At 49.9% G+C, this 22,739-nt stretch overlaps 1 protein-coding gene across 2 annotated transcripts in view; it reads left to right on the top strand.

Moving 5' to 3' along the window:
• Positions 1-6,761: 6,761 nt before the first annotated feature.
• LOC147018843 (tetratricopeptide repeat protein 17-like) overlaps positions 6,762-22,739 on the top strand; it is a 72,126-nt gene continuing 56,148 nt past the window's right edge. For both annotated transcript variants that reach the window (XM_085898911.1, XM_085898910.1), the window contains exon 1: positions 6,762-7,088. In XM_085898911.1, coding sequence (XP_085755037.1) covers positions 6,968-7,088 — 121 coding nt within the window. In that variant the 5' untranslated portion in view covers positions 6,762-6,967. The remainder of the gene's footprint in view (positions 7,089-22,739) is intronic.

The raw sequence follows: 22,739 nt of genomic DNA, 5'->3' as shown, positions 1-22,739 counted from the left end.
CCTAGTACATTTTACCTACGGATCCCTGGGTGCGACATTCATGGTATTCGTGTCCCCAAAATAAATAACCTGAGGGCTGCGTAACTATCTAAACAAACTCACTCACACGGACGACTTAAATAAAATTGCCGGCGCTAGACAGACATGCCGGGGGCGCACTCATATTTACAGTACATCTTACCTTAACTTACAAATTTTACACTAAACCATGGCCCAGGATCACTGAACTCTGCAAAGAGAAGCAGTTAGCAGGGAGCCAGGCTGCCCACATGCAGTCTCTGGCTCAAAACAATGCAGGTGACAGGGAACGTGGCTGGCTGCTCACACGCAGTCCAAGGCCTTCCCTTTTGAACTGAACGCAGTGAACCACAACGGTGCATGGGCTGCACAAACGCAGTCTCCGTGCCAGCTCAAGTGGCACACGCAATGAACACAACGAATGGATGCATGAATGGATGGACGCAAACACGGTGCACGGGCCGCCACTGCAGGCCCGTGTTGTAGCTGCCAACAGGGCAGTTCTTGCAGCTTGCAAACTGTTGCTTTCTGATCCTGGCGCACATGGAAATGAACAGGGGGGGGGCAAAGCAAAATTGAACGGGGCTGGTGAACGTGGGCAGTGGGCATGGCATGGCAAAGGTAGCAGGCAAACACAGCCCGCAGAAGAAGGCCGCTGCAGGCAAACACAGCCGGCAGATGAACTGGCCGGCACAGGCCTTGAGGAAAAACAGCCAGCAGATGAACTGGCCGGCACAGGCCTTGAAGAAAAACAGCCAGCAGATGAACTGGCCGGCACAGGCCTTGAAGAAAAACAGCCAGCAGATGAACTGGCCGGCACAGGCCTTGAAGCAAACACGGCCAGCCGATGGCACAGGCCTTGCAGCAAAACAACAGCTGCCGATGAAGTTGGCCGGCCTCCGCCTTGAAGCAAAACACGGCCAGCCGATGAAGTTGGCCAGCTCTTGCCGTTCAGTGGAGGTTGGTGGAGGGAGTGCGGTGGTGCTGGCCACTTGGAGGGCGGGCTCGGACCTACCTACCTGTCTCCCTCCCAACCTATCGCCTTTGCCTGTCACTGTACATACCCACTCCCTTAATTTGTCAAACCCCAATTTAGCCCCAACTTTTTTTTTTGTTGTTTTTATTTTTACTTCCCCTCTATAAATCGTCCCCTAACCCCCTTTATCGTCCTTGTTCGGCTAACCTATCCTGTCACCTAGCCTACTCCCAACCCCTACGTTCCCTTCCCGGAGGGGAATAAGGGAGAGCTAACGTCCTGTGTCGAGGCCCAACGAAGCCTCAGAATGGCCTCTCCAGAGTTCGGCGATCTATAACCAAAGTGGGTCCAGCGGCCCACAACGAGAGCGAGGGGATGGATGGTGCGGAGGGGTACACTTCCTAATCTACCCTAACCATTTAACTGTTAAACTACCCCGGGGCTTTCAACAAGCGCCTCTCGCTTAAACTATTGGTTCTAACAACCCAGATTCCCGTCGCCTGTGTTGGTGTCCTCACAATTTCGGGCCTCGCCCCCCAATTTTCTCTCCGTGCCCTCACACGGTCTCCTGGCTGGGACACGTGGTTCCCTTTGGCAGGCACGACCCTCTGCCGAATCTCCCGCTATGGCACCCCCGGGCACTACACTGCCTCCGAGCCTACCAGCTCCCTAACACCAGGGAGTGCCCCCCATGGCACCTCCCCTGAAACGCACACGTGGCAGGCCGGCCTCCCGGGCCCCTTTCCGAGGGTCACCCGTGCCCACAACACTGCCCACGCGGCTAATGGCGCCCCGGGCCCCCGCACCAAGCAGGCGCACCCGTGCCCACTACGCTATCCCGGCCCCCCATGGGCCCATGGCCTACCGCGGCCGACTAGCCTGGTGCCCGGGGTACCCACTCAGCGATACTCACCTTTCGCAGCCACGCTCCCAAGCCCGTCAACAGGGCTCCTGCACCCCTCCAAATGGGTTTCGAGCCTACTTTCCCACCAACAGCAAAACGACCTCCATTTTTCAATTTGACTAACCCAGCTAACTCACTTTACTCTGACCCCGGGGTCCCTTGGGCGGGAGTCACTCCTCCCCCCAATCACTCATCGCACCATGCATTCCCCATTCACTCCATACACACAGACCCGCTGGCCTCACTCACTCACTCACCAAGTACTCACCTCACAACTCTCCAACTCTTCAACACACACACCGCTGAACTCTGCCATCCTAACTACATCCCCTAACTAACTCGTGCTCCCACGTCGTCCCTTAAACTATAGCACGTTCCTTTTAACACTACGTCGCTAAGCTACGTCAACTCTACACATCCACAAGTCTGTCACTGTCTCCTAACTCAAAAAAATTCATTTTATTTCCCAACCTAAATCTGGCTACAATCCCTCTAACTAATCCATTCCACGGACTCCATGAGGACTTACCCCTGCCCCATGAAGTCGGTCTAGCTAAGCTAACCCTTCCCCCTAACTAGTTTCCATCCTGTGCCCCGGGTAAGGGGGTCTTCCACCCCTTGCCCAGGAATCCTGTGTACCCGAAAGTGAGGCTTGTTTTTTCTTTTTTTTTTCCATGCGCAGCACCTGCGCGGCAACTCAGAGCTCGAGCACTTTACACCTGCCCGTGACGTCATGCAGCTGCACGTGTACCTCGTCCCTCCTTGGACGGTACCATCCGGCCGGGATACCCCTCCTGCCGGATTCCAACCACACGTGCAGCCATGACGTCACCGTGCGCAAAAAAAAACAAGCCCCACGTCTCGAGGGGTTCCCCACGCGAACACATGTGCTTTTCCCGTTGGAGCTTAACACACACGATCGCGTGGAGAACCCGTCCGGTCCAAATCCGTTTACCTGCCTAAACTTTGTCCGTCCGCGGGATCGGCAAATCCACCGCGTGCGTTTCCGGACCGGGACTTCACTCTCGCAAGCGAGCACGTGGTGGTCTCGTGCGTTGCACAGCACGAACCGCGTGCTCACTGCTGGGTGAACCCGGCACGGTCCCCGAAATAGCTACAGCCGCTACTCGGCTTTCTCTCCTCTGTCGCCGTCTCCATTCCACACACGCATACCTGCGTGTTACGACGCACACAGTCCACTCCATCACATTCACACCGGGAGATGCGGCTGCGTGCTCCCGCATGCCAACCGACATCTCCCTCACATACCGCTCTCTCACACACACGGTCTCCCTTGCACACAGCGACCTTGCACACGGCCGTTCACTCACGCGTGCGGGGGCACTCACCCGCGGTGCCTCACTCGCACTCCGTGCCTCATCCACACACGCGGGGGCACTAACCCGCGGTGCCTCATCCATACTCCGTGCCTCACTCACACACGCGGGGGCACTCAACCGCGGTGTTTCACTCACACTGGCCGTTTCATCCACACACACGGCCTCACTCACACACGGTGCCTCACCCACACACGCGGGGGCACCAACCCGCGGTGCCTCACTCACACTCCGTGCCTCATCCACACACGGCGTGCTGGGAAGCACGTACTCCGGCACCATCGCCACCACACCACTCACACACGGGGTCGCTTCCACACACGGGGACGCACTCACACCTTGCACCACACACACAGGGACAACCACACTGGGGATTTGTGTCCCCACAAGGGTCTCCGGGGCCTCTACACCCCCCAAGCTCTCCGTGCACCCGTCCACAGCACTCGTCCCCTCAACCTCGCAAAACACGACCGAACTCACCTGGTCGTGACTCGCCTCAAGGGGGCATACTCCCTCCCCTCGTTCCTGGAGGAGGCCATCCAGCTGCTCGCACCGGGTCCCTGCACGCTCCGCGAGCTCACCCCCATTGTCCTCCACTACCTCCGTGTGTGTGTGCGCGTCACTTACCCCGTCTTCATCGTGTTTATTGGTCTCTGCTTCTTTCTGGCGTCTTTCCCTTATCTTTATGTAGGTCAACCTTGCTTTCTCTTTAAGTCGCTCCCGTCCTTCCCTGTTTTTCACTCCTTGCTCTTTCACGATCTCCGCGTACCTCATCCTTGCTCTCCGTATTAATTGTTCTTTTCTCTCCCTCGCAATTACTTTCACCTCGTCTCTTGTCTCCCGAATTACTTTTTCCTTACCCGCCTCCACCGCGGGCCTGTCAGCCGTTGCACCCCCTTCCAGCTCGTTTGTTCCGACACGTGGAGTCGCCATTTTAAGTTCCCTGCTCACGGCCTTCATGCCCGCCTGCAGGCATCGGCCCATGTTCTGCGTCTCACCCCGTAGTTCTTTCATTTCTTTTTTCATTTGCTGTGTATTCGCATCCATCGTCGTTTTCACTTCATTCATATTCGCATCCATTTTTTCGATCATTTTCGCATTCATCTTTTCGTTCATTGCCGCCAGCATGGCGCATAGCTGGGCCATGTCGGGTGCGCTTGGGTGAGCTGTTTCGGCAGGGGTTGGGGAAGGGTCTTGGTGGAGAGGGGGGGGAGGTGTCATACACCGTGGCCGCTGCCGCACCCACCTCGGGCCCTGGGTTCAGTTGGGCGAGTCCGTGTTCCTGCGCAATCAACATTTCCTGCTCGGGGATTCCATCCTGGACCATGGATCCTACACATTCTACATCCATTTCTAATACCCCCGGCTCCCGCTCGCCTTGAGACGCCATCTTGCTTCTCGTGAAGGGTTAATTTGCTCGCTCGTAATTTGGAGGGAATCGGGGGTCGCTTCTCTCACACCTGGACCGATTCCCGTGAATTTAGCCGGAGACAGGAGAGCCTGTTTTCCTGTTCTCCGATACCAGTGCCGCGAGGAGGGCGATGAATTTGTATCGCACGACCTGACACCAGTGTTGCGGTATTCGCGCCCGCCGGCGTGCTGACGGCCACGTAACTCGAATCGCAGCACATCGCCCACCGGACGGACAATCCAGTCGTGACCCTCTCGGACTAACGCCGGGAACCAGTCACGGGTGGACCTTTCGGTCTCACCGCGATCGAGCCAATCAGCCCCCGCGTGGGATAGGGTTGCTCGCCGAATTCGACCTACCTAAGTACCCACGCGGAGGGTAGACCGGGCGATCGCACCTCGCCGCAGGTCGACTTCGGACACGGGCCACTTAAGCGACCCGTTCCGTACTATCAGAATAACCGAGCGGTGTTATCGTCGACCTCGACGGTTCGATTAATTATCGGGCGTATTCAGCCCACTACCAACCCTTTACGTGAAGCAAGATGAGGATTCAATGGGAGAAAAAGACGAAGCGAAGCGGGAGAACAGTTCAATAATAAAGCACATTTATTCGCGGCACACGGGAAGCACACATATTCAATTCCACCAAAAGCACACACAAAAAAAAGAAAACACAATTCCATTTACACAAAAAGCAAATATAAAAGCGAAGACAATGCAGAGCTAATACCGACTACCGAGCACACGGCAACACTTATACAATTCTACTTCACAGACGGCGCCGACAACACATACCCAAAACCAAGGAAAAGAATACCCCCAAGAATGAGGCGGGCCTGAGGCCGAGACCGGGTCGCGCCTACCCGTCTGGTGATGAGACGCGGAGCGGCGATGGCGCCTCACTCCGCGGGCCTCGCGGACAGTGTCTGGCAGGGGGTGGGAAAGGGGCCCCCTTGGTCGCACTATCTCAGCGCGGGGGGAAACAGGAGGGGGTTGCTGATGCTCGGGGTATAGAGGATCTTTATTATCCCTGGTGTGCGTCTCCACCTCGGCCAGGTCGCGCTGCCGGCCTCCCTCGGGCGTGCAGCTCCCGGCACCGACGCGAGCACCCCCTCGTCTGCCTTCGCCGCTGCCGCCTCTCCGCCTCTGGACTCTCCGACTCTGGACTCTTCTTTGGACTCTCCCGTTGGACTCTTCTTTGGACTCTCCCCTCCTTGGACTCTCCGATCGACTCTCCTCGTTGGACTCTTCTTTGGACTCTCCGACCTTGGACTCTCCTCGTTGGACTCTCCGACCTTGGACTCTTCTTTGGACTCTCCGACCGACACTGACTGACTGACTGACTGACTGACTGACTGACTGACTGACTGACTGACTGACTGACTGACTGACTGACTGACTGACACGGTCCTTTTATCCCCCCCGTAGCTTCGCCTTTGACCCCCTCCCTTTGACCTTTCACCTCGCTCCCCATTGGCCCGAGAAAAAGTGGGCGTGAAGGCTTTTTGATCCACAAATTTGCATATATCGATCGTTCTGGAGGCGGGGCCAAATCGCCTCTCGCTCACCGATTGGACGGCAAAAAGTGGGCGTGTGTCGTTTTTGATCCGTTTTTGAAGCACAAAATCCGTGATTTTGTACACGCTGTTCAACGTGCGCCCTGCACGAGTCCAACACCGGTACCCACAGCGGGGCAAGAACGGTGGCGATGCTACGGTTGCGAGGTGTGACGTGAAGGTCGTGGCGGTTGTGGTGAAGCGGTGTTGTGGTTGGTGGTTGATGTTGTGGTTGTGGTGGTAATCATGGCGGTTGGTCCAAAATAAAGATAGTAAAAGAAAAACGGCTATCCTGAAGAGTCGCAGCACGCATAAATGACATGTATTCCCACTAGACAACGGGTTTGGGCCTAACTACACATATACTTGCCGAGATACCTCACCTAAGGGACCTGAATGGTGGTTTGCGAATTTGGTAACCACAACAATATTAATAACAAATGATAATAAGAGAAATCATTGGCAAAATATTTAATATACAAGTGGGTGTCAATAACCATTTTTTCTCCACAGAGTTAAATTCCCAAAATCGGAACAAAAATAACAAGATTTCATCATCATCATCAACAACAACATCAACAACAACAACCACAACCACAACGTGAATACAACATTCCGTGTGAGGAAGAAGAGCGCGTCAGGAGGTTTGGTTCACGTTCCTGTTGAGAAAACCAAACACGCCACTTGTCCTTCGCGCTTTCTCAGCTCCTGACGTTTTAATTTAAAACACTTGGTTGTTTCCTCGTTCTGCACACGAACCATCATGTGGACACAGGCCTTGCACGGAAGGGTGCTGCTCGTCGTGTGCTCAGTGTTGGTACTTGAGGTGATCCCTGAGGAGAGCGGCTTCGTGTCCAGTCATTGGAAACTGTACCCTGGTCAGGGTGAGTGGCTTACGGCTCGTTCGGTTGTACTCTACACACACACACACGTACACACACACACACGGACACACACACACCTACACACACGTACACACACGTACACACACGTACACACACACACACACTCACACACACACGTACACACACACACACACACACACACACACACACACACACACACACACACACACGGACACACACACACACGGACACACACACCCGGACACACACACCCGGACACACACACACGGACACACACACACGGACACACACACACACACACACGGACACACGTACACACACACACACACGTACACACACACGTTCACCCACGTACACACACACACACACCTACACACACGTACACACACACACACGTTCACACACACACGTACACACACACACACGGACACACACACGCACTCACACACGCACACACACACACGTACACGGACACACACACGCACACACACACACACGTACACACACATACACACGTACACACGTACACACACACACACGGACACACACACACGTACACACACACACGTACACACACACACGTACACACACACACGTACGTACACACACACACACGTACAGACACATATACACACACATACGTACACACACACACACGTACACACACACATACACACACACAAGTACACACACACGTACACACACGTATATACACACATACGTACACACACGTATATACACATACGTACACACACGTATATACACACACGTACATACACACATGTACACACACGTACACACGTACACACACACACACACACACGTACACACATACGTACACACACACGTATATATACACACACGTATATACACACACACACACACGTACACACACACACACACGTACACACACACACACACGTACACACACACACACACACACGTACACACACACGTATATACACACAAACGTACACACACACACACGTACACACACGTACACACACACGTATATACACACAAACGTACACACACACGTATATACACACAAACGTACACACACACACGTATATACACACACGTATATACACACACGTACACACATGTACGTACACACAGGTACACACACAGGTACACACACACAAGTACACACAGACATCAACGTACACACACACACGTACACACACACGTATATACACACATACGTACACACACACACGTATATACACACACGTACACACACGTACACACACACGTATATACACACCCGCATATACACACACGTATATACACACACGTATATACACACACGTATATACACACACGTATATACACACACACGTACACACACATATACACACACACACAAGCACGCACACACACAAGTACACACACACGTACACGTACACACACACGTACACACACACACGTACACACACACACACGTACACACACACGTACACACACAAGTACGTACACACACAAGTACACACACACACAGAAACACACAGGTACACACACGCAGGTACACACAAACAGGTACACACACACACGTACACAAACGTACACACACACGTACACACACGTATATACACACACACGTACACACACACACACACGTACACACACACACACACACGTACACACACACACACACACGTACACACACACGTACACACACATATACACACACACACACACGTACACACACACACGTACGTACACACACGTACGTACACACACACACGTACACACACATATACACACACATACGGACACACACACACGTACACACACACATACACACACACAAGTACACACACACACGTACACACACGTATATACACACATACGTACACACACACGTATATACACATACGTACACACACACGTATATACACACACGTACATACACACCCGTACACACACGTACACACGTACACACACACACACGTACACACATACGTACACACACGTATATATACACACACGTATATACACACACGTATATACACACACACACACACACACACGTACACACACACACACGCACACACGTACACACACATATACACACACACGTACACACACACGTACACACACGTATATACACACAAACGTACACACACACGTACACACACGTACACACACACGTATATACACACAAACGTACACACACACACGTATATACACACAAACGTGCACACACACACACGTATATACACACACGTATATACACACACGTACACACATGTACGTACACACACGTACACACACACAAGTACACACACACGTACACACACACACGTATGTACACACACACGTATATACACACACGTACATACACACACGTACACACACGTACACACACACGTACACACACGTACACACACGTACACACACACGTACACACATACGTACACACACACGTATATACACACACGTATATACACACACGTATATACACACAAGTATATACACACACGTATATACACACACACACACGTACACACACACACACACGTACACACACACACACGTACACACACACACACGTACACACACACACACACGTACACACACACACACGTACACACACACACGTACACACACATATACACACACGTACACACACACGTACACGTACACACGCACACGTCCACACGTACACGTACACACACACACGTGTACACACACGTACACACACACACGTACACACACACGTACACACACACACGTACACACACACGTACACACACACACGTACACAAACGTACACACACACGTACACACACGTACACACACACGTATATACACACAAACGTACACACACACACGTACACACACACACACGTACACACACACACACGTACACACGTACACACACGTACACACACACGTACACACACGTACACACGTACACACACGTACACACACACACGTACACACGTACACACACGTACACACACACGTACACACACACGTACACACACGTACACACACGTATATACACACAAACGTACACACACACGTACACACACACGTACACACACGTATATACACACAAACGTACACACACACACACGTATATACACACACGTATATACACACACGTACACACACACAAGTACACACACGTATATACACACATACGTACACACACACGTATATACACACATACGTACACACACACGTATATACACACATACGTACACACACACGTATATACACACATACGTACACACACACGTATATACACACACGTACATACACACACGTACACACATACGTACACACACACACGTATATACACACACGTATATATACACACACACACACGTACACACACACACACACGTACACACACGTACACACACACACGTACACACACACACACACGTACACACACACACACACGTACACGCACACACACGTACACACACACACACGTACACACACACACGCACACACGCACACACGTACACACACACGCACACACGTACACACGTACACGCACACGCACACACACACACACGTACACACACACACACGTACACACGTACACACGTACACACGGACACACGTACACACACACGTACACACACACGTATATACACACAAACGTACACACACACGTATATACACACAAACGTACACACACACACGTATATACACACAAACGTACACACACACACGTATATACACACACGTATATACACACACATATATACACACACGTACACACACGTACACACACACGTACACACACACGTATATACACACACATATATATACACACACGTACACACACGTACACACACACACCTACACACATACGTACACACACACACATACACACACACGTACACACACGTACACACGTGTACACACACACACACGTACACACACATACACACAAACGTACACGCACATGAACACAAACGTAACGTACACACACACACGCATACACTCGCACACACACACGCGCACACACACGTACGCACACACGTACAAACAAACACAAACTTACACACTCTTCCTCAACCCAGACCTTGTCTCACACCCTCACCTCTCGAATCCACACCTCCTCCCCTTGTCACTGCGCACACATTTCATAGTTTGTATCATATCCCACCTCTCCACATCCCACACGTCGTCTTGCACCTCATCTTCACAATCCACACCGTCTAGCACCTCATCTTCACAACCCACACCGTATTGCACCTCTCCCTCGCAACCCACACGTCGTTGCACCTCGCCCTCGCAACCCACACGTCGTTGCACCTCGCCCTCGCAACCCACACGTCGTTGCACCTCGCCCTCGCAACCCACACGTCATATGCACCTCGCCCTCGCAACCCACACGTCGTATGCACCTCGCCCTCGCAACCCACACGTCGTATGCACCTCGCCCTCGCAACCCACACGTCGTATGCACCTCGCCCTCGCAACCCACACGTCGTATGCACCTCGCCCTCGCAACCCACACGTCGTATGCACCTCGCCCTCGCAACCCACACGTCGTCTTGCACCACCTCTTGCCCTCGCAACCCACACGTCGTCTTGCACCACCTCTTGCCCTCGCAACCCACACGTCGTCTTGCACCACCTCTTGCCCTCGCAACCCACACGTCGTCTTGCACCACCTCTTGCCCTCGCAACCCACACGTCGTCTTGCACCACCTCTTGCCCTCGCAACCCACACGTCGTCTTGCACCACCTCTTGCCCTCGCAACCCACACGTCGTCTTGCACCACCTCTTGCCCTCGCAACCCACACGTCGTCTTGCACCACCTCTTGCCCTCGCAACCCACACGTCGTCTTGCACCACCTCTTGCCCTCGCAACCCACACGTCATCTTGCACCACCTCTTGCCCTCGCAACCCACACGTCGTCTTGCACCACCTCTTGCCCTCGCAACCCACACGTCGTCTTGCACCACCTCTTGCCCTCGCAACCCACACGTCGTCTTGCACCACCTCTTGCCCTCGCAACCCACACGTCGTCTTGCACCACCTCTTGCCCTCGCAACCCACACGTCGTCTTGCACCACCTCTTGCCCTCGCAACCCACACGTCGTCTTGCACCACCTCTTGCCCTCGCAACCCACACGTCGTCTTGCACCACCTCTTGCCCTCGCAACCCACACGTCGTCTTGCACCACCTCTTGCCCTCGCAACCCACACGTCGTCTTGCACCACCTCTTGCCCGCGCAACCCACACGTCGTCTTGCACCACCTCTTGCCATCGCAACCCACACGTCGTCTTGCACCACCTCTTGCCCTCGCAACCCACACGTCGTCTTGCACCACCTCTTGCCCTCGCAACCCACACGTCGTCTTGCACCACCTCTTGCCCTCGCAACCCACACGTCGTCTTGCACCACCTCTTGCCCTCGCAACCCACACGTCGTCTTGCACCACCTCTTGCCCTCTGCAACCCACACCTCGTCTTGTACCACCTCTTGCCCTCTGCAACCCACACCTCGTCTTGCACCACCTCTTGCCCTCTGCAACCCACACCTCGTCTTGCACCACCTCTTGCCCTCTGCAATCCACACCTCGTCTTCACAACCCACACCCACACTGTATTTCACCACCTCTTCCCCCCACAACCCACACTGTATTTCACCACCTCTTCCCCCCACAACCCACACTGTATTTCACCAGCTCTTCCCCCACAACCCACACTGTATTTCACAACCTCTTTCCCCCACAACCCACACTGTATTTCACCACCTCTTCCCCCACAACCCACACTGTATTTCACCACCTCTTCCCCCACAACCCACACTGTATTTCACCACCTCTTCCCCCCACAACCCACACTGTATTTCACCACCTCTTCCCCCACAACCCACACTGTATTTCACCACCTCTTCCCCCACAACCCACACTGTATTTCACCACCTCTTCCCCCCACAACCCACACCCTATTACACCATCTGTTCCCTTCCACCACCCACACCTCATCTTCACACCCACACCGTATTTCACCACCTCTTCCTCCCCCAACCCACACCGTATTTCACCACCTCTTCCCCCCACAACCCACACAGTATTACACCATCTGTTCCCTACCACCACCCACACCTCATCTTCACACCCACACCGTATTTCACAAACTCTTCCCCCACTACCCACACCGTATTACACCATCTGTTCCCTTCCACCACCCACACCTCGTCTTATGTTCTCCAACCCCTTAACCCATGCTTCATCCCCCTTCCTTTCCTCTATCATGAGGGTGTTCATCGCGAAGTGTTTGCGATCCATTTCTAGCACCATGAACAAATTCCAAATTCCTCCCATAACTACTGCTGGAAGGCAATGGCAAACCACCCAGTTTCACCATTTAGCAGCACCGACCCTGACGCTGCCTTGTTTGTCCGTCCACCCTGCTGTTGCCATTTCCCCTTCTCTTTCTGCTGTTCCTTTTGTCCTGCTGTGTCCTGATCCGTTCTGTGTTCTCGCTCTTCCACGAGCCTTGACGTACACAAACAAGAAAAACCAAACGTTCTGCTCCATCACAATCGGCGAAACTCTCGTGGTTAAAACGACAACCTTTCACCAGCATGTCAATGACCACATGTTTGAGAATCTGTGTGGTGAAACTAAGCATGGATCTCAACATTGTACTTGTACAGTACGGTACGGTATATCCTTTAGTCGTAAGAAGTTTCGCCTCACCTGGACTTTAGTTGCGTGAGCTTCTGCGATTGAGCAGTGTGAGCCAGTGATTGAGTGAGTGAGTCTGTAAACACTTCAGTCATTATCACTTGAACCAAACACACGGTTTTGATGAAACCTGGCCTAGTCCCAGCACGTTGGTACTCGTTTTGCCAACCTCAGTCAACCCTACGTGGTGTTCATTCAACGGAACGACAGGGGCTTCAACTCAAGATAGTAGGATCTTAAGCCAGCCACCTAAACCGTTCAGGCCAACAGTAGGCCTCCTAACGAAGGTGTAATGACCGCATCAAAATCGGCGCTCATTAACGGGTTGAAATCGGGCCTAAAAACGCGAAACATTCCTGCTCTCACCGACACGGGGTGTTGCATCAGCAGCACGCCAGGTCCCTGACTGATTCCCGTGGGGAATTCGTTATGCTTTAAAAAAAAAATTTTCTTTTAGTCGTCCACACTCCCACGGTCCGTCCAGCCTGGACTGCTCACACCCTCTGACATGCGGTGCCATCCAAGCTGACCGCCTTGGACCAGCACCGATTCCAATCTCAATTGTTTTATTGCACCACTTGCAGGACCAGAACACATTATGATTTTTAATTTTTCATTTGTGGTTGGCTCATCCTCCCCGTCGTCCAACGAACCGCTACCATTCCCATCTGTGTCGCTGTTAGGGTTTCATCCATCCATTTTCTCTCTCTTTCATCTATCCATTCTACTCGGCACACATTTTTGATATGCCAAGTGCCGATTCTGGTGTGTGCGTGTGCGTGTCACCATAAAATTTAGCGGCTCCAAACTTTGCATGCGTAGTAACAAAATTCCAAGGTAGTGCATGAATGAAAATTGGCTGTTTGGGTGAATGGAAACACCCCTTTTGAAGATAATCAACAGCCTTATTTAGTTATCCTTTATCAAGGTGTTATCCTTGGTCACCTTGCTGTCCTTCGCTGGGGTCTTGATTCACCATTTTATTTTGGCCTGATAAACAATGCCTTGACTTGCAACAGGTCGCAATGGTTTCTTCATGATAGTTTTTTTTGTTTTCTTTCCACATGCCTCATCATCATACCTAAGAATCGCTGGATACATTGCAATGCTTATAAACTTCTGGAGACGCCAGTGTTCGTGGCTTTATTTCATTTCCACAAATGCCATAACCTCAAAAATCTCATCTGTGCCAAATTTCAAAATTTAAACTTCTTTATTGACCTCAGCAGCAGTTGCGACTTCTAAAAAAAGTATTCATCTATCTATAATTCCAGCAGTGTGTGTGTGTGTGTGTGTGTGTGTGTGTGTGTGTGTGTGTGTGTGTGTGTGTGTGTGTGTGTGTGTGTGTGTGTGTGTGTGTGTGTGTGTGTGTGTGTGTGACCGCTGTTTCTCGACAACCTCTGGTCCAATCTAATTGAAACTTGCCAGGTATATTGCTGGGGATCTGAGGATGTGCCTTTTCAAGGTTTGATATTAATCGGACAAGTGCTTCCCAAGTTATGGCCATTTATTTACCAAACCAATGGGAAGACACGTTGTTGCGTGGGCGTGGCCGATGGGGAAGGGAAGCACAGCCGCGTTCCCCATTACGGGTTACAATGTACGGGCTTCCTGAGAATGATGACTTCGTGTATTCTAATAATTTCTCGATTTCTTATGCACATTTATAGATAAACACAATGGCCCAAGTTATGATCGTTTTCAAATTAGACGGTGCATAAATTTCGGGAACATCAGAGTGCTGGTATGCTCCGAACCAGGAAGTAAATTTTTTCTATCTCTTCTCTTTTTTTGTTTTTCCTTGCCACGACATTGCGAAAAGGTAAAATACGTTGGCGCCAATTGAATAATTGGGTATTAAAAGTAAATTGCGAATAATCATAACTGCGAATAATATCGAACTTCCGGGTCACGCACGTACGGGCACGTGAGAGCGAAGAAACGGCCTGTGTGGTTTATTTATTTATTATTATTATTATTATTATTATTATTTTTTTTTTTTTTTTTTTACGAGCACGTATTAGTTTGTCCAATTCGGACATTGCTTGACATTCCGGGCATCTCCTTGTGCATGGTGTTTATTTGACCAATCGGCAATCGCTTGGCAAGCCAGCCATTCCTTATCAACCATTTAATTGGAGTGCTTGCTTGAGTGCTTCAGCCATTTGCTGAGTGCTCCACAAGTTGCTGGGTTGTTTGTTTCCAAGCGATGGTCATACACAGCAAAAGTATTTACACTGAATATATTGTCGTGTCCAGGTCAGTTAACACTGACGCTGGACGGATGAGCCGAACTGGCGGTTTACTCCCTCAGATGGTGTTCCGAATTATGGCAGACAACACGCGCGGGGGTTGTGAGGAGACGCACGAAAACCTTGCAGCCTTTAAACCCAAAGGGGTTTATTTCCCAGACCACAAAAATCAAAAGAACCAGGGATGATTTAATCGCGATGGAGGAGATGGTGGGATGGGATGGAGAAGAAAAGAGGACACAAATCGATAATAAATAATTTATCCAATAAGGTAAATGATAACAAAAGCAACAAGAAAAAGAACAATCGGAGATTACAGACCCTTGCCAGGACTTCTTTTGAGTGGTGTACTTTTATAGGTCTTTGGGTAAATCCAATATGGCTGCCAAACCATGTGACTTGTGACATCACATGTGTGAACCTTTTGTTCCTCATGCACAGGCGGTCATACGTACAGCGTTTCACCTCAATATGTTCAGCCACTTCAGAGAAGAAGATTTTTGAAAGTTAAAAAAACAAAAAACAATATGGCTGCCGAATGACGTTACTGATGATGTCATCAAATTTTTTTTTTCTGTGCACCATTTTCTCTTAGATGACCCTCAAAATTTTTCATACTGATCGGATGTAGCATTCTACATATGCAATTATGACATTATAACGAAGGAACCTATGGTGTCATAAAAAAAATCACACTCATTCCCCATGAGTACTTGTTACGTGCCAAGTTTCAATTTTTTCCTTTGTGCTGTTTCGGAGATACAGAGGTCCAAAGTTTTTCCATTTTTCCAATATGGCTGCCACACCATGGGACCTATGACGTCATAATTATAATGAAAACATTCGACATTAAATAGACACTCCAATGGTGAAAATTTCTTCTCAATCTGACAAGCGCTTGCGGAGAAAAACACAAAGTTCTCTACAGACAGACAGACAGACAGACAGACAGATAAATGGACCCAAATGCAATACCCTCGCCTTAGGCGAGGGTAACTAAGCGCCACGCTCTGCACTCAGCCTCAGACTGGAAGGGGACAAAACCTGGGGACTCAGCTCTAGGGCCCTGGGGAGGAGCAGGTGATGAGGATGAGGAGCTGGACGATGAGGTGAGCAGACACTGGGGAGACGAACAGGCGGTGATTGCACATGGCAGGCTCCAGGGATGGCGCAGTGCAGGTACGATGAAAGGGCATAGGTGGCCGAACAGGCACAGGCAGGCAGAGGCCGACAGAAGCAGGCAGGCAGGACAACCTCCTTAAAACTCTCCTCTTCTTTCTCAGAAGTCGACGGTTCTCCTCAGGCTTTTATTTTCTCCTTCAAACTCGATGCACCTCTCACACACATGCCCAACTGCCCTTTTCCTCCCGTCGTTTAAGCCTTAGACTTTCAACTCGCTCACCAACTCTCTCGATCGTTCTTTCAAGACCAAATCCCCTTCCTCCCATCATTTTCACCTCGGACTTTCAACTGCGATGAGGGTCATCCATCTTCTCTCCCTCGGCAACGCTCCGCCCCTTTGGGAGGCGTTTATGACTCCGCCCCCCACCCCCCCCTCTCAGGGTGGCGCTCCGCCCCTCCCTGGCAATCCTTTGTTCCGCCCCTCGGGAGGCGTTCATAGCTCCGCCTCCGCCTCTTTCGTACCAATTCTCCTGGTGCCCCTCTGGTAGATGTTGACATGGAGGTTTTACACACGGTTTCCTTAACCATAATACCTACTTATTACCACGCACCACCCTCTGTGTGGCACACATGCAAACAAAACAATTCTGAAGCTGACGTTTCCCTACTTGTCCACTGAGATGGCTATCTACTTGCAAAAGGACCATGCTACTCTGTGCATTCCTATCTGCTCTATGGTGATGTATAACTCCCTCTTCCCCCCCCCCCCCGCAAAACGTAACAATATCAATCGACTTGAACAAAGTTCAGACCCACTCACCTGCGTTTGGCCCTTTGTTGTCATGCGGTGCCTTGGACGGTGGCTCACCCGCTGAAAATGTGCATTTTTATTTTACACGACGTTTCTTTTTTTTTTCATTAAACGACCCGTCACTTCCGATTTTAGATTGATACATATAATTTTATTTTTAAAGTTTCTTAAACTGTTTCATTGGAGTGCTTGCTTGAGTGCTTAAGCCATCTGGTGAGGGCTCTTCATGCTTCAATCTCCACAAGTTTCAATGGCGATACTGCGGCGTGGTTTTCTGTGGGGACATTTCCAGAGTTGGGAAAGCAAAATTAATTAGTTGATTACAATGAGTAAAAACTATTTTCAGTTGTTGCAAAGCAATGAATCGTCACATCACGGCAGGATATCTGAGAGGTACGTATGCTCGCTCTCAACTTAGCCTGGGTTTGAATCCCGACCCAGCTATAAACTGTGATCCTGGTGTTTCACAGGCAGGGTGATTCATAAATGTCCCTCAGATGGACGTTAAACTGGACGTCACATCTGCCAGAATCCCCTTCTCTTTCTCACCTCTCTCTCTCTCTCTCTCTCTCTCTCTCTCTCTCTCTCTCTCTCTCTCTCTCTCTCTCTCTCTCTCTCTCTCTCTCTCTCTCTCTCTCTCTCTCTCTCTCTCTCTCTCTCTCTCTCTCTCTCTCTCTCTCTCTCTCTCTCTCTCTCTCTCTCTCTCTCTCTCTCTCTCTCTCTCTCTCTCTCTCTCTCTCTCTCTCTCTCTCTCTCTCTCTCTCTCTCTCTCTCTCTCTCTCTCTCTCTCTCTCTCTCTCTCTCTCTCTCTCTCTCTCTCTCTCTCTCTCTCTCTCTCTCTCTCTCTCTCTCTCTCTCTCTCTCTCTCTCTCTCTCCCCTCTCTCTGTGACCCCTTCACTCCCCCTCTGTTAAGGGGACTATTAAGGACTGATGGTTTAGTTTTGAATTTAAAACTCCTTCCCCAGAGTGTAGCATGTAGGAACTGGATTTGGAGTGACCCGACCGGAGGTGTGCAAAGGTCTCTGCATGTGTGAGCATGCATGCAGACAGGCTTTTGCCACGTAGACCACGTGGGTTTTAAATGCTCTCACTCAGTGTTTTTTTTATGTAGAACCCAGTGGTTAAAAAGAAAATGTTGCTGTTTGGGCATGTTTATTATCATTCCCTTTCCCTCACGCTGCATTCCCTTTCCTTCTCTTCGCACAGCCTTACCCTCCCCTAATGCCACCTTCCTTTCCCTTCCCATAATGCTGCCTTCCTTTCCCCTCCCCTAATGCCACCTTCCTTTCCCCTCCCCTAATGCTTCCTTCCTTTCCCCTCCCCTAATGCCGCCTTCCTTTCCCCTCCCCTAGTGCCGCCTTCCTTTCCCCTCCCCTAGTCCCGCCTTCCTTTCCCCTCCCCTAGTGCCGCCTTCCTTTTCCCCTCCCCTAGTGCCGCCTTCCTTTCCCCTCCCCTAGTGCCGCCTTCCTTTCCCTTCCCCTAGTGCCGCCTTCCTTTCCCCTCCCCTAATTCCACCTTCCTTTCCCCTCCCCTAATGCCGCCTTCCTTTCCCCTCCCCTCATGCCGCCTTCCTTTCCCCTCCCCTCACGCCGCCTTCCCTTCCCCTCACGCCGCCTTCCCTTCCCCTCATGCCACCTTCCCTTCCCCTCTCCTCACACTGCCTTCCCTACCCCTCCCTTCACGCTTACTTCCTCCCAAACCCCTCCCATCTCTGGGTGGTATTCATGTGCTGTATTAACATGCTATTTTAAATTACCCTATTTCATTCAATCCTGTAATGTGTGTGTGTGTCCCCACCCCCAAGTCTTCACCACACATCCCCACCCCCAAGTCTTCACAAGTCCCACTACCTAACGCAAGTTGACAATCCCCTCCCCTCCATCCTTACCTTCTCAAGTCCCCCTGTCAAACGCAATTCCAGAACCCCTCCCCTGATGCTTACCTCCTCCAAAAACCCCTCCCCACTTTCCCCTCCCCCTCCTCTCTTCCCCCATCCTCCTCACTTCCACCCCCACTCCCGGAGTGTGTCGTGACGTTTGGTGAGGAATCGCTCTCCTCATCCCCCTCCCTTCCTCGCTCCAGCTCATTAACCCATCCTCACCTCTTTCCCCCTCCCTTCTTTCTCTCCCTTCCTCTCCCACCCGCCCTCAATATTCCTGTCAGCGAAGTGACGGGTTATATTTGCTTGTTCAGAATAAAAGCAATGGTGAAGGAGCCCACCTTTGTGGGGCGCCCAGTGTTCATTAACCTCTGCCATCGAAGATGGACGGAGGTTACTGTTTTCACCCCTGTCTGTTTGTTACTTACGAAATCTAAAGGTTTCGTAAGTATATTGATGCCTTCCGTTTCTGTTTGTTTGTTTGTTTGTTTGTTTGTAGGCACGATAACTCGAGAACGGAAGAAGCTACGAATGTCAAATTACATCACGTGATTCAGGAGGGTGATGGCAAGTGCTGATTAGATTTTGGTCAAAATCGGTCAAAGGTCAAGGTCACGGTGAGGTCAAATATTCGATTTTTGATGGTTTGGTACAGATAACTCGAGAACGGAAGAAGCTACCAATGTCAAATTACATCACGTGATTCAGGAGGGTGGTGGTGAGCGCTGATTTGATTTTGGTCAAAATCTGTCAAAGGTCAAGGTCACAGTGAGGTCAAACATCCAAAAAATGATAACTCGAGAACGGAAGAAGCAACCAATGTCAAATTACACCACGTGAGTCAGGAGGGTGGTGGCTAGCACTGATTAGATATTGGTCAAAATCGGTCAAAGGTCAAGGTCACAGTGAGGTCAAACATCCAAAACATTCGATTTTTGATGGTTTGGTACAGAATCATCGTAGAAACTTCTGGTTTGCGTCGTTACCTTCTCCAGAGACAGCTTTTATTAGACAAGGTCAGAGGTCAAGTTGACGATTTTGTAAGTACCAGTCTATGACTGCTTGTTTGTTTGTTTGTTTGTTTGTGAACAGTATTACGGAAAAACTCCTGGACGGATTTCGACGAAACTTGGTGGGGGGATTAGGTATGGTCCAAGGATCATGCCATTAGATTTTGGACTTGGTCCAAAGTCCAACATCGCCGCTATGGCGGCCATTTTGAAAAAATATTTGAATTTTTGTTTTTGCATTTCTACATGTTTTAAGTGATTTCCAACCCCCCACAAAAAAAAAATTGTTCGAGAAAAAAAAAACAAAATTTTGTAACTTTTTTTTCAAAAAAATTTCGATTTTTTTCTTTTGCATTTCTACATGTTATAAGTGATTTCCAACAAAAAACATGCCAAAATTATAATTACGGCTGATTTTGGAACTTCAGGAGGATATACCCACGTAAAATCAATTTCTGTCTCAAGGAATCTAGTTATGACGAATGAATTGAGTATGTAAAAGGGAAAGTTGCAAACTATAACTCTGTGCGCACTGTTGACGTCAAATTGAATGAATAGAATATCAGGTTCACTTGAGTGACCTAGCAGTATTGGCGGCGGAGGTTTTGCACTCTACCGAGTGCTCCCCCTCTCGTTGTTATCTGTTCTGATGAAGTATTATGATGATTTGTACCCACTGAGACCGATCGTGTAGAAAGTCACTGATCCATAGAATGAGAGGTGGGTTGACATTCAGGTTTTTGCAGCTTCTCCCATAATAGGTGTGGTTTAAGCCCTATCATAACATCCAATTGTGTCGAGGTGTTGTTGGAAAGCGTCCATCAGAAACAGGGTTGCGTGATAAACAGATTTGCCTGGTTGATAGGCAAATTAAAACTTGTCGATGCAATTAACTCGTGGCTGTAGAATAAATCTCGTGACAATTCTCTCCAAACCCTTCCTTGTCATTGAGTTTAAGAATACATTGTGCATTGTATCGCCAAAAAAGACTGCATCACGACTGAAGAATGTGTAAAGCAAATCTAAAAGTGCCGTGAGGATTGAAGCTACGCTAACATTGATTCAGCTCCATCAGCAGATTACGTAGTTTGGTTTCTTCACATTTTGGGGTGAGGAAGTTGTTGCCTTCCAGGAACTATGATTTTGAAGTTATTTTTTCTTGGACGAGTTTCATTTAAGGCTCAAACGTAATGTTGGTAAAGAATGTCAAATTGTTTTTCTAGAAGTTGAGTGACACCATCTGGACCGGGGTTTAAATAATTCTGCTTGACCAGCTCTATTAGGTCCCCCGCAGTCCGAAGGCCTCCGCCAGCATCCTCCATTCCATTATATTCAATGCAATTTGAGACCATTTTATGCCAGTGAGTCTTTAAATTTCTTCATACCCTCGAATCTGTGGAAAATGGGTACCTTTGCTTCTTCCAAGGCCTTCTCTCGATTGCCAGTTTAATTATTGGTGCCCATTGGTCGTTCTTCTTGCCCAGCCGCGTCACCATGTCTAGCCAAGCCGCATCCATTTCAGTTTTTTTGATTGTGACAAAAATGTCAACAAATTTTGTTTTCTGTTCGATTCAGTCATTTCTCTTCTTGTCCCCTGTGGTTACGCCAAACAGCGTATTTGCATGGTAGTCGATTTTCTTCCATCTTCTTTGTGAGAGACCATGCTTCATTGCTACATGCCATTGCTGGGAGTACAAACTCATGTTTACAATTCACCGGTGTGTCTGCGAGCAGGATATCTCAACACGTTAAGGATGGATCCTGACGAAACTTGGTGGACAGGTTGGATGTGTGACAAGGACGAAGTGATTCGATTTTTCGTGACAATCCGGATCCAGATTCAAGAAATTATTTTAAAAAAGAAAAAGTTTTTAAGCGATTCTTTGACCATTGAGAGATGGTGCCAAAATGATACAG

This window comes from Eptatretus burgeri, chromosome 10, assembly GCF_056783735.1.
Source record: "Eptatretus burgeri isolate ZD-2024b chromosome 10, Ebu_testis_v1, whole genome shotgun sequence".
Classification (NCBI taxonomy): Eukaryota; Metazoa; Chordata; class Myxini; order Myxiniformes; family Myxinidae; genus Eptatretus; species Eptatretus burgeri.
Note: the sequence above shows the minus strand (reverse complement) of the source record. Positions and strands in the feature narration are given on the sequence as shown.